The 12,457-nt window shown below is 44.3% G+C and overlaps 1 protein-coding gene across 1 annotated transcript in view; it reads right to left on the reverse strand.

The window, feature by feature from the left end:
- The window catches only part of col28a1b (collagen, type XXVIII, alpha 1b), a 59,302-nt gene that overhangs the window by 27,386 nt on the left and 19,459 nt on the right, over positions 1 to 12,457 (reverse strand). Inside the window, exons 5-12 of the mRNA XM_053326835.1 lie at positions 11,785 to 11,844; positions 11,635 to 11,688; positions 8,194 to 8,238; positions 8,061 to 8,087; positions 7,929 to 7,973; positions 7,795 to 7,839; positions 4,826 to 4,879; positions 504 to 572 (exon numbers count right to left, since the gene is read on the reverse strand). Of these exons, the coding sequence (XP_053182810.1) occupies positions 504 to 572; positions 4,826 to 4,879; positions 7,795 to 7,839; positions 7,929 to 7,973; positions 8,061 to 8,087; positions 8,194 to 8,238; positions 11,635 to 11,688; positions 11,785 to 11,844 (399 nt within the window). The remainder of the gene's footprint in view (positions 1 to 503; positions 573 to 4,825; positions 4,880 to 7,794; positions 7,840 to 7,928; positions 7,974 to 8,060; positions 8,088 to 8,193; positions 8,239 to 11,634; positions 11,689 to 11,784; positions 11,845 to 12,457) is intronic.

The raw sequence follows: 12,457 nt of genomic DNA on the forward strand, positions 1-12,457 counted from the left end.
CCTCCTACCTTCCTTCCTCCCTTCTTTCCTCCCTTCTTTCTTTCCTTCCTCCCTTCATCTTTCCCTTTCTGCCTCCCTCCCTCCCTCCTACCTTCCTTCCTCCCTTCTTTCCTCCATCCTTCTTTCTTTCCTTCCTCCCATCTCTTTCCCTTTCTCCCTCCCTCCCTCCTACCGTCCTTCCTTCCTTTCTTCCTTCCTCTTTCCCTTTCTCCCTCCCTTTCTCCCTCCCTTCCTTCCTCCTCCCTCCCTCCCTTCCTTCCTTCCTCCTTTCCTTCCTTCTTCCTCCTTTGCTTCTTTCTTCCTCCCTTCCATCCTTGACTCGAGGACAACAGGACGGTTAATCGTCTGTAACTCTTAAAATGAGCCGATATAAGAACAAACTACAAAAAGATACTCAACAAACTTTGACTTTAAACTTTTAGAAATAACATAAAATAATGAGGAAAGACACAAATTATTACATTAGAAGATATTTGATGGTCATTTAAATATAAATGCGTCACCTTGGCTCCTGGGAATCCAATCCCGATGTCCCCCGGTGGTCCAGAAGCACCGCTGGGCCCTCGGTCTCCCTGTGACAAGCACACACAGGTTTTCATTTAAACAGTATTTCAACAGCTCATTAAAACATGAACCACTCATCTTTACTCTCTGTAGTTTACACAGGAACACAGTTTGTTTTTTAAATGAATGGATGAATCTTTGACTCCCAACTCAAGTTCGACCGCCACATTAACCACATCACCCGGACCGCCTTCTGTCACCTCAAGAACATCGTCCGTCCCTGCCCCTCACTCACCTTCTCTGCTGCCAAAACCCTGATTCACCCACAAATCACTTAACAACATGGCCCCCACCTCCCTCACAGACCTGCTCCACCATTACAACCCCCCCTCCCGTGCCCTCCGATCCTCAGAGGGAAATCTCCTAGCCATACCCCCCCGGACCAAGCACCGAACTTGGGGGGACAGAGCCTTCTCCACTGCCCTGTCCTCCTTCCTTCTTTCCTTCCTTCCTCTTTCCCTTTCTCCCTCCCTCCCCCCTCCCTTCCTTCCTCCCTTCTTTCCTCTGTCCTTCTTTCCTTCCTCCCTTCCTCTTCCTCTTTCCCTTTCTCCCTCCCTCCCCCCTCCCTTCCTTCCTCCCTTCTTTCCTTCCTTCCTTCCTCCCTTCCTCTTTCCCTTTCTCCCCCCCCCACTTTCTGGAACTCACTCCCCAAACCCATCACAGACTGTACAGACCCCTAAACCTTCAAATCACTCTTAAACACATACCTTTTTAAACTATTTTTGAACTATTTTTTATCCTCTTTCTATTTTATGTCTTTTTAACCTTCTACAATATTTGTTCTTTTCATTTTATGTTTTTACTTGTAAGCGTCTTTGAGCACCTGTAAAAGCGCGTTATAAATAAAATGTATTATTATTTATTAAAAATAAGTCTGGTTGAAGGACAATCTCAGTAAAATGTGCATGTTAGCTGATGACACTGCTCTTATACTGTGTTGAGCATGATTATACAGTGCATACAGTTATATTCACAATTTAACCATGGGCTAACTAGTCGCCGTCCACTTATTCAACGTGCTTAAATATTCTATTTTTGCCGGACGTCAATGTAGCACAGAGCAGATCGTGCGGGATAGGAAAATCGTGTATAAAATACAAAATAAAACACCAGGTTAACTTTCAAAATAAAATGCAGCGTGTTTACGGCGGATCATATTTCCCTCACTACAGGTCTGAAGTACAGGTCCGAGGTTTAGATATAAAGTTTATTGTGACTTTGATAATGTGAATGAACTCATGCTTCACTTTCACCTACACAGGACACACAGCTAAGTAGTTAACTTCCTATTAGCACTTTACTTTTTCATTTTACATTCATTTCCATATTGTGTAAAGGACCGGAAAACAAATTTGGCACGCAGCTGCCCTTTTCTGAGTTTGAGCACCTGCCCCTCTATAATCATGTGCACGTCCCTGACAACCATTCAAGTGTAATCATTACAAATGCAAACAGCTTTTTAAAGAAGCCTTTTACATTGTTATTCATGTCCTGAGATGTTTTTAATGCATCTGTAAGAAAAACCTTCAACCTCAGTTTCAACTGCAGTTTGTTAATCGCGATTAGATTAATGCAATCCATAACACGTTAATTTTTTTAATCTTATTTTAATGTAGCAAGCCTTTTTGTCCCTTCTACTCCCCCGTAGACGGCTCCTCTAGCTGTAGCGCTATGCTTTGAAGTGGCCTCCTGCAGTAAACCTACCGCGCTGATGGAAAGTAAGAGAGCTACTGGACTTTTGAACGGCTTGTTTAACTTTAAAACACTTCCAGACGCTTCAGTTGACAAGTCAAAAGTAAAATGCAACCTGTGTCAAACGGAGTTTAACTACCACCGGAGTACGTGGAGTTTGAGTTAGCACCTCCACGCTAAACACCCAGGTGCAGCCAAGCCAGCCTCAGCTCCACCAAAGGACCATTTTGGAGTGTGGGAGTCGCAGCAGAGCCGTGATTGATTCCCAGTTAAGACACTCTGGTAAGAAATGCTTTACATTATGGGCTTAAAACTGCCTTCAAATGGAAAATAACAGGATTTTAAACATGCAATTCAAAACGCCATTAATCGTGATTAACTATGTAAATTATGCGATTAATCTCGATTAAAAAAATTAATCGTTTGACAGCCCTAATTTTGCACATGGAGGATTAAATAAACAGAGTTCACCCCAGTCTATTAAACTGCTTACACTGTTAAACAAAATTATGTTAGTGCCACTCAGAGAAACATCTCACTGATATCTGATTGAAATTCTATAAAAACCCAAATCAGTAAAGCCAAATAGTTTTATAGTCTTGTTGCAACCTTTTGTGGCATTTAAGAAATAAAGAGCACCGCTTTGTTCCCTTTATAATTTCCTTTTTTTTTCCTGAATGTGCAATAAATCACATTTCACTTCATCTGGATAAAGACGTCTTTGTGAAGAGGCTGCGGGACATCTCCGTGGCGATGGATGCAGCAGCATGTTATTACCCTCGGTCAAACTTTTTAAAGGTCCGACAGTACAGCACATGTGTTCTCCCTCCCTCCCTCCTTACTCCTTTGCTTCCTTCCTTCCTTCCTTCCTTCCTTCCTTCCTTCCTTCCTAACCCTACAGTACATATGTTGTGTGGAAAGTGTGAAGGAAGTGCTGCATGTGAATAATAGCATGTTACATATGGAGGACCAAGTTACATCATTTTAACCCTCCTGTTGTCCTCGAGTCAAGGAAAGGATGGAGGAAGGGAAGAAGGAAGGAAGAAAGGAAGGGAGGAAGGAAGGAAGGGGGATGGAGGAAGGGAAGAAGGAGGGAGGGAGGAAGGATGAAAGGAAGGAAGGGAGGACAGAGGGAGGAAAGAAGGTAGGAGGGTGGGAGGAAGGAAAGAAGGAGGGTGGGAGGAAGGAAGGAAGGGGGATGGAGGAAAGGAAGAAGGAGGGAAGGATGGAAGGAAGGGAGGACAGAGGGAGGAAAGAAGGTAGGAGGGTGGGAGGAAGGAAGGAAGGGGGATGGAGGAAAGGAAGAAGGAGGGAAGGATGGAAGGAAGGGAGGACAGAGGGAGGAAAGAAGGTAGGAGGGTGGGAGGAAGGAAGGAAAGAAGGAAGGGAGGAAGGAAGGACGGAGGAAAGAAGTAAGGAAGGAAAGAAGGTAGGAGGGAGAGAGGAAAGAGAGAAGAAGAAAGAGAGGGAGAGAGGAAGGACAGAAGGAAGGAAGAAAAGATCCAAACCTATGGGAATAGCCTATTATTAAAACTTCAAATAATAGTGACGCTACGCTAACCGTGCTAGCTGAATATCGTAGGATTTAAAAGTGAGTAATGTGTTGTTCCCTCCCTCTTAGACTCCCACAAAGATATAAATGTAAACTCATATCTGTTTTTTGCATATAGAGGGTTTAGTTTTTTAGAAGTAGCTTAGAGTGTCTTTTATCAAAGCTGCCACTAGGGGGCGTCAAAATAAGAAATAATGCTGCGGCTCATTTAGTGACTTCATCAGATAAGATCTTGTAGTGCTTGCAATCGGCAGTCTAAGTGTTGCTATCGGAAACAATAAAATAAAATTCCAGCATATTTCAGTGCATGATGAGATTTTGGGGTGAACTTACTTTCGGTCCCACTGTGCCCTCAGGTCCCATTTGTGCCCTTTGCTTCCTTCCTTCCTTCCTTCCTTCCTTCCTAACCCTACAGTACATATGTTGTGTGGAAAGTGTGAAGGAAGTGCTGCATGTAAATAATAGCACGTTACAAATGGAGGACCAAGTTACATCATTTTAACCCTCCTGTTGTCCTCGAGTCAAGGGAAGGAAGGAAGGAAGGGAAGAAGGAGGGAGGGAGGAAGGATAGAAGGAAGAAGGGGATGGAGGAAGGAAAGAAGGAGGGCGAGAGGAAGGAAGGAAGGAAGGGGGATGGAGGAAGGAAGGAAGGATGGAAGGAAGGAAGGAAGGACAGAGGGAGAAAGGAAAAGAGGTAGGGAGGAAAGAAGGAAAAAAGGACAGAGGAAGCAAGGAAGGAAAGAAGGAAGGAAGGACGGAGGGAGGAAGGAAGGAGGGAGGGAGAAAGGAAAAGAGGAAGGTAGGGAGGAAGGAAGGAAGGAGGGAGAAAGGAAAAGAGGAAGGTAGGGAGGAAGGACAGAGGAAAGAAGGAAGGGAGGAAGGTAGGAAGAACCTCCCGAATTTCTAAATGACATTAAATAACTAAATTCTTCTTTCCTCATTTCCTTCCATCCTTCCTTGCTCCCTCCCTCCTTCCAGTATATTTCAGTGCATGATGAGATTTTGGGGTAAACTTACTTTCGGTCCCACTGTGCCCTCAGGTCCCATTTCTCCAGATGGTCCTAGCGCACCCTGCAAAACACATTTAACAGCTTATACAATCCTTCAATGCAACACAACTCAGATTAACCCTTTATTGGGCAAATAATTATATTTGGTAACTTCTGTAAATATCCCAAAATATCCTTCCTTCCTTCCTTCCTTCCTTCCTTCCTTTCCTTCCTTCCTTCCTTCCTTCCTTCCTTCCTTCCTTCTTTCCTTCCTTCCTTTCCTTCCTCCCTGCCTTCTTTCTTCCCTTCCTCTTTTCCTTTCTCCCTCCCTCATTCCTTATTTCCTTCCTCCGTCCTTCCTTCCTTCCTTTCCTTCCTTCCATCTGTTCTTCCTCCCTCCCTCCTTCTCTCCTCCCTTCCTTCTTTCCTTCCTCCGTCCTTCCTTCCTTCCTTTCCTTCCTTCCATCTGTTCTTCCTCCCTCCCTCCTTCTCTCCTCCCTTCCTTCTTTCCTTCCTCCGTCCTTCCTTCCTTCCATCTGTTCTTCCTCCGTCCCTCCTTCTCTCCTCCCTTCCTTCTTTCCTTCCTCCGTTCTTCCTTCCTTTCCTTCCTTCCATCTGTTCTTCCTCCCTCCCTCCTTCTCTCCTCCCTTCCTTCTTTCCTTCCTCCGTCCTTCTTTCCTTCCTTTCCTTCCTTCCATCTGTTCTTCCTCCCTCCCTCCTTCTCTCCTCCCTTCCTTCTTTCCTTCCTCCATCCTTCCTTCCTTCCTTTCCTTCCTTCCATCTGTTCTTCCTGCCTCCCTCCTTCTCTCCTGCCTTCCTTCTTTCCTTCCTCCATCCTTCCTTCCTTCCTTCCTTTCCTGCCTTCCATCTGTTCTTCCTCCCTCCCTCCTTCTCTCCTCCCTTCCTTCTTTCCTTCCTCCGTCCTTCCTTCCTTCCTTCCTTTCCTTCCTTCCATCTGTTCTTCCTCCCTCCCTCCTTCTCTCCTCCCTTCCTTCTTTCCTTCCTCCATCCTTCCTTCCTTCCTTTCCTTCCTTCCATCTGTTCTTCCTCCTTCCCTCCTTCTCTCCTCCCTTCCTTCTTTCCTTCCTCCGTCCTTCCTTCCTTCCTTTCCTTCCTCCCTCCCTCCTTCTCTCCTCCCTTCCTTCTTTCCTTCCTCCGTCCTTCCTTCCTTCCTTTCCTTCCTTCCATCTGTTCTTCCTCCCTCCCTCCTTCTCTCCTCCCTTCCTTCTTTCCTTCCTCCGTCCTTCCTTCCTTCCTTTCCTTCCTTCCATCTGTTCTTCCTCCCTCCCTCCTTCTCTCCTCCCTTCCTTCTTTCCTTCCTCCGTCCTTCCTTTCTTCCTTTCCTTCCTTCCATCTGTTCTTCCTCCTTCGCTCCTTCTCTCCTCCCTTCCTTCTTTCCTTCCTTCCTCCGTCCTTCCTTCCTTCCTTTCCTTCCTTCCATCTGTTCTTCCTCCCTCCCTCCTTCTCTCCTCCCTTCCTTCTTTCCTTCCTCCGTCCTTCCTTCCTTCCATCTGTTCTTCCTCCCTCCCTCCTTCTCTCCTCCCTTCCTTCTTTCCTTCCTCCGTCCTTCCGTCCTTCCTTCCTTCCTTTCCTTCCTTCCATCTGTTCTTCCTCCCTCCCTCCTTCTCTCCTCCCTTCCTTCTTTCCTTCCTCCATCCCCCTTTCTTCTTCTTCCTTCCTTCCTTCTTTCCTTTCCTTCCTCCATCCTTCCTTCCTTCCTCCCTTCCTTTCAATGAGTGTCCTATAAAGGGTTAAACTACAACTACAACATTATAAAGCATATATATTGATTTTACTCACTCAACAATTTTCTTTCTAATGCAGCAAAAGTTTAAATCCAGCAGCAAAAAAACGAAAAGAAAGAAACCCAAAAGCCAAAATCCATCATGTATGAAGCTACAAATGAAGCCCCAACGTTATATGACTGATATGCACGTCAAAACCAACCCCACCACCATGAAAAATGAAAAATACAACAGGATTAAAATCAACATTCATGGCTTTCATGTCCTTCGATTCTCAGGCCGAGCTCACAAAATAACAAGGTTATACTGACACTGTGCCAGTGGCACAGAGGAGGAAGAGTGGTGCTGGGCGGCCAGGTCCCTGCACTAATCCCACCACACAAAGTCTGTTCCTGCAAAAGAATAATATCCTGCAAGCCTGGATTCACTGCTTTGGTTAGCCACATTAGTATCAGGATTACTCATAATCCAATATTCACATTCCATTAGTGCAGAAGTGAATAAAAGACAAATTCCACTTCCATTTTTCATATTGGAGAGTGAACGGGGACTGTCTGATGTATCGTGATGTCTGTGTATCAATATGAGCAGCAGACAGTGGACTGGAGTCAGGGTTGTGGAGGACGAGGGTGGACGTGACAGACATTAAAATATAATATTAAAATAAATCATGAAAGAGTGAAAGGCTAGAAAGACTTGTATGAAGTGGAATGACAAAGTAACTTGAGAAATCTAATGGTAAGTCCCTTAAAATGGTGATTGAGGCAAGTTTATCAAATTATTTCATCACTATCAACTATTGTCTTTTAATCTTTTGAGTTTTTGGTGCTTTATATTCCTTATATGTGAAATTGCAAGCTTGATAAAATGCACTCTTGATAAGCAGACTGATTGATAAAAGCTGAATTAAGGCTTTAACTGTCTGCAGCATGCAGGGAACAGAGGCAGCAGAGTAGACTTGAGTTTGAGTCATTTATTAAGACATTTTCCTTATTAACATTTTTTAATTATTTTATATTTACTTACTTCTACTGTTTGTACATGAAGTTGCAAGCTTGAGAAAACACTAGTCCACCCACTAAAACTCACTAAAAATGCTCTTTTTCATATATAATTTACTTCATGATTATAATTTACTTCATTTAATCTACAGAAATGCAATTTATTAGAGTTTAAAAGATCAAAAAATCCCTTTGTCTGCCCATATTTATAATTATCATTTCAATAAAAGGAAGACACCCGGCCTCTCTACCTGTTCTCCTTTGGGTCCTCGTGAGCCTGGTGGTCCTTCAGGGCCCTGCAAAATGACAAAATGACACTTAATTAATTATAAAGACAATTTCTTCATCATTTAATTAAAATAATGTAGTTAAACAATGTTCATACAGTGTCACCCTTTTCTCCTGGAGTGCCACAGTCGCCTCTCTCCCCCTAAAAGAGCACACAGAGAGAGTTAGACCCTATTTTATAAGCACATGTAGAGCTGATGAGGGTAAGAGGAGGAGTACAGACACAGACCTTATTGCCTTTATAACCTGGACGGCCCTGTAAAATATTAAAATAGAAAATCAGAATTAGTGTTTTGTCTCCTGATTAGAAGCATGTAATATAAAATATAAATATAAAAGGGGAATAAGGGGAAGTATGTCACCTCAGGACCATCACTTCCAGGCAGGCCGTTCACACCAGACTCCCCCTTATGAAATGAAACTCACAATTAGCTGCATGAAAATGAAACATTAAAGGACAGGTGCACACATTTTTCAAGGCTGTATTAAAACAATCCTCAAATGCCCAAATAGTAATAATAATAATAGTAATAAGTGTGATTTATAAAGCTCCTTTCACAAACCCAAGGATGCTTTTTACAATGGATAAAACTAATGAATTGAGATAAAGAGAAAGAGCTTTAACCCTCCTGTTGTGTTCGAGTCAAGGAAGGGAGGAGGAAGGAAGAAGGAAGGAAAGGAGGGAGGGAGGGAGGAAGGAGGGAAGGAAGAAAGGGAGATGAAGGAAGGAAGGAAAGGAGGAAGGAAGGAAGGAAAGGAAGGAGGAAGGAAGGAAGGAAAGGAGGGAAGAAGGGTAGGAAGGAAGAAGAGAGGAAGGAAGAAAGGAAAGAAGAAAGGAAGGAAGGAAAGGAGGGAAGAAGGGAAGTAAGGAAAGGAGGAAGGAAGGAAGGAAAGGAAGGAGGAAGGAAGGACGGAAAGGAGGGAAGAAGGGAAGGAAGGAAGAAGAGAGGAAGGAAGAAAGGAAAGGAGGAAGGAAAGGAGGGAAGGAAGGAAGGAAGGAAGAGTCAAAACAGATGGGTCAATTTGACCCGGGAGCACAACAGGAGGGTTAACTTCACTGCAATCATTCCACTTGTTCATAATGTCCATTTTAAAGATTCACTCTAAATGTGCTTATTATAATGTAATGAATGAAGGATCCAAATCCACCACAGCCCCTCATTTCCTTCCTTCCTTCCATCTGTCCTTCCTGTCTTCTTTTCCTTCCTTCCACCCATCCTTCTATCTTTCCTTCCTTCCTTCCATCTGTCCTTCCTGTCTTCTTTTCCTTCCCTCCACCCATCCTTCTATCTTTCCTTTCTTCCTTCCATCTGTCCTTCCTGTCTTCTTTTCCTTCCCTCCACCCATCCTTCTATCTTTCCTTTCTCCCTTCCATCTGTCCTTCCTGTCTTCTTTTCCTTCCTTCCACCCATCCTTCTATCTTTCCTTTCTCCCTTCCATCTGTCCTTCCTGTCTTCTTTTCCTTCCTTCCACCCATCCTTCTATCTTTCCTTTCTCCCTTACATCTGTCCTTCCTGTCTTCTTTTCCTTCCCTCCACCCATCCTTCTATCTTTCCTTCCTTCCTTCCATCTGTCCTTCCTGTCTTCTTTTCCTTCCTTCCACCCATCCTTCTATCTTTCCTTTCTTCCTTCCATCTGTCCTTCCTGTCTTCTTTTCCTTCCTTCCACCCATCCTTCTATCTTTCCTTTCTTCCTTCCATCTGTCCTTCCTGTCTTCTTTTCCTTCCTTCCACCCATCCTTCTATCTTTCCTTTCTCCCTTACATCTGTCCTTCCTGTCTTCTTTTCCTTCCTTCCACCCATCCTTCTATCTTTCCTTCCTTCCTTCCATCTGTCCTTCCTGTCTTCTTTTCCTTCCTTCCACCCATCCTTCTATCTTTCCTTTCTCCCTTACATCTGTCCTTCCTGTCTTCTTTTCCTTCCTTCCACCCATCCTTCTATCTTTCCTTCCTTCCTTCCATCTGTCCTTCCTGTCTTCTTTTCCTTCCTTCCACCCATCCTTCTATCTTTCCTTTCTCCCTTTCATCTTTCCTCTCTGTCTTCTTTTCCTTCCTTCCACCCATCCTTCTATCTTTCCTTTCTCCCTTCCATCTGTCCTTCCTGTCTTCTTTTCCTTCCTTCCACCCATCCTTCTATCTTTCCTTTCTCCCTTCCATCTGTCCTTCCTGTCTTCTTTTCCTTCCTTCCACCCATCCTTCTATCTTTCCTTCCTTCCTTCCATCTGTCCTTCCTGTCTTCTTTTCCTTCCTTCCACCCATCCTTCTATCTTTCCTTTCTCCCTTCCATCTGTCCTTCCTGTCTTCTTTTCCTTCCTTCCACCCATCCTTCTATCTTTCCTTTCTCCCTTTCATCTTTCCTCTCTGTCTTTTTTTCCTTCCTTCCACCCATCCTTCTATCTTTCCTTTCTCCCTTCCATCTGTCCTTCCTGTCTTCTTTTCCTTCCTTCCACCCATCCTTCTATCTTTCCTTCCTTCCTTCCATCTGTCCTTCCTGTCTTCTTTTCCTTCCTTCCACCCATCCTTCTATCTTTCCTTCCTTCCTTCCATCTGTCCTTCCTGTCTTCTTTTCCTTCCTTCCACCCATCCTTCTATCTTTCCTTTCTCCCTTACATCTGTCCTTCCTGTCTTCTTTTCCTTCCTTCCACCCATCCTTCTATCTTTCCCTCATTTTTGTGCAAAAATGAAGAATTTGACTCTAAAAAGACTGTAATGGTGAAAGCTATCTACTTGATTTGACTCATTTTGGATGGCTGAAGCTTCATATTTCAGATTCAGATAAACTTGTAAATACATTTTTGCACAGAGGGGAGGACTTTGGTGGACTTGTGGACTTGTGGATTGTGGATTTTGTCGTCCACCACTTGATGAAGGGATGGTCTGATAGTCGATATGAACATGAGGAATGATGACAGCAATGCTTCAATGTTCATATGGGCACCTGATTGTTGTTTTAACCCTTAAACAGGCAACGTGCACCAGGAGATACACACTCTTTAACCTTCTTGTTGTCCTCCCGGGTCCTTCCTCTGTCCTTCCTTCCTTCCTTCCTTCCTTCCTTCCTTCCTTCCTTCCTTCCTTCCTTCCTCAGATCTTAGTTCAGCTGTTAGGGTAAATGTTCCCTCCTTCTGTCCTTTCTTCCGTCCTTCGTCTGTCCTTCCTTTCTTTCTTTCTTTCTTTCTTCCTTCCTCCCTCCCTCCCTCCCTCCCTCCCTCCCTCCCTTCCTCCCTCCTTTCCTTCCTTCTTCCTCCCTCCTTCCTTTCCTTCCTTCTTCCTCCCTCCCTTCCTTCCTTCCTTCCTTCCTTCCTTCTTTCTTTCTTTCTTTCTTCCTTCCTTCCTTCCTCCCTCCCTCCCTCCCTCCCTTCCTCCCTCCCTACTTCCTCCCTTCCTTCCCTTCCTCCCTCCTTCCTTTCCTTCCTTCTTCCTCCCTTCCTTCCCTTCCTCCCTCCTTTCCTTCCTTCTTCCCTCTTTTCCTTCCTACCTTCCTTCCTTCCTCCCTCCCTCCTTCCTTTCCTTCCTTCTTCCTTCCTCCCTCCCTCCCTCCCTTCCTCCCTCCCTACTTCCTCCCTTCCTTCCCTTCCTCCCTCCTTCCTTTCCTTCCTTCTTCCTCCCTTCCTTCCCTTCCTCCCTCCTTTCCTTCCTTCTTCCCTCTTTTCCTTCCTACCTTCCTTCTTCCTCCCTCCCTTCCTTCCTTCTTTCCTTCCTTCCTTCCTTCCTTACTTGAGGTGCAAATGACATAACTAGTAAGGCCTGTTCAAGGGTTAAGACAGACTGGGGCATCATACTGTAGTGTAGTTTGATAACTTACCCTGGCTCCTTTTGAACCAGTCGACCCTCTGAAACCTGGCTCTCCTTTTCTACCCTAAAAAAGTCATAATGGTGCATTATTGATTATTGTCAGTGTTAGTTATAGACATTAAAACATAAAACTGAAATTTGGTGATAGTGTTGAACTCACTGGACTTCCTGGAGGACCTCTCTCTCCTCTTTCACACAAGCACACTTGAGCTTGTGGACACTATAACAGAGAGAAATGAATATATTAATGAGTCAGTGCAACTTTTACACAGTTTAAACCAGAGGTGTCAAAAAAAAAAAAGATGGAAGGTAGGAAGGAGGCCAGGAAGGAAGGGAGGAAGGACAAAAGGAAGGAAGGCAGAAAGGAAGGAAGGTGAGAAGGAAAGATAAGGAGAGGGAAGAAAGGACAGATGGAAGGAAGGAAGGAAAGAATAAAAGTGAGGAAGGAAGGGAGGAAGGACAAAAGGAAGCAAGGCAGAAAGGAAGGAAGGTGAGAAGGAAAGATAAGGAGAGGGAAGAAAGGACAGATGGAAGGAAGGAAGGAAAGAATAAAAGTGAGGAAGGAAGGGAGGAAGGACAAAAGGAAGCAAGGCAGAAAGGAAGGAAGGTGAGAAGGAAAGATAAGGAGAGGGAAGAAAGGACAGGTGGAAGGAAGGAAAGAATAAAAGTGAGGAAGGAAAGAAGGAAGAAAAGAAAGGAAAGGTTGGAAAAAAAGACAGAGAGGAAAGATGAAAGGGATAGAAAGGAAAGATAGAAGGATGGGTGGAAGGAAGGAAAAGAAGGTAGGCAGAAAGGAAAGAAGGTGAGAAGGAAAGATAAGGAGAAGGAAGAAA

This window comes from Scomber japonicus, chromosome 10 (genome assembly GCF_027409825.1).
Source record: "Scomber japonicus isolate fScoJap1 chromosome 10, fScoJap1.pri, whole genome shotgun sequence".
Lineage (NCBI taxonomy): Eukaryota > Metazoa > Chordata > Actinopteri > Scombriformes > Scombridae > Scomber > Scomber japonicus.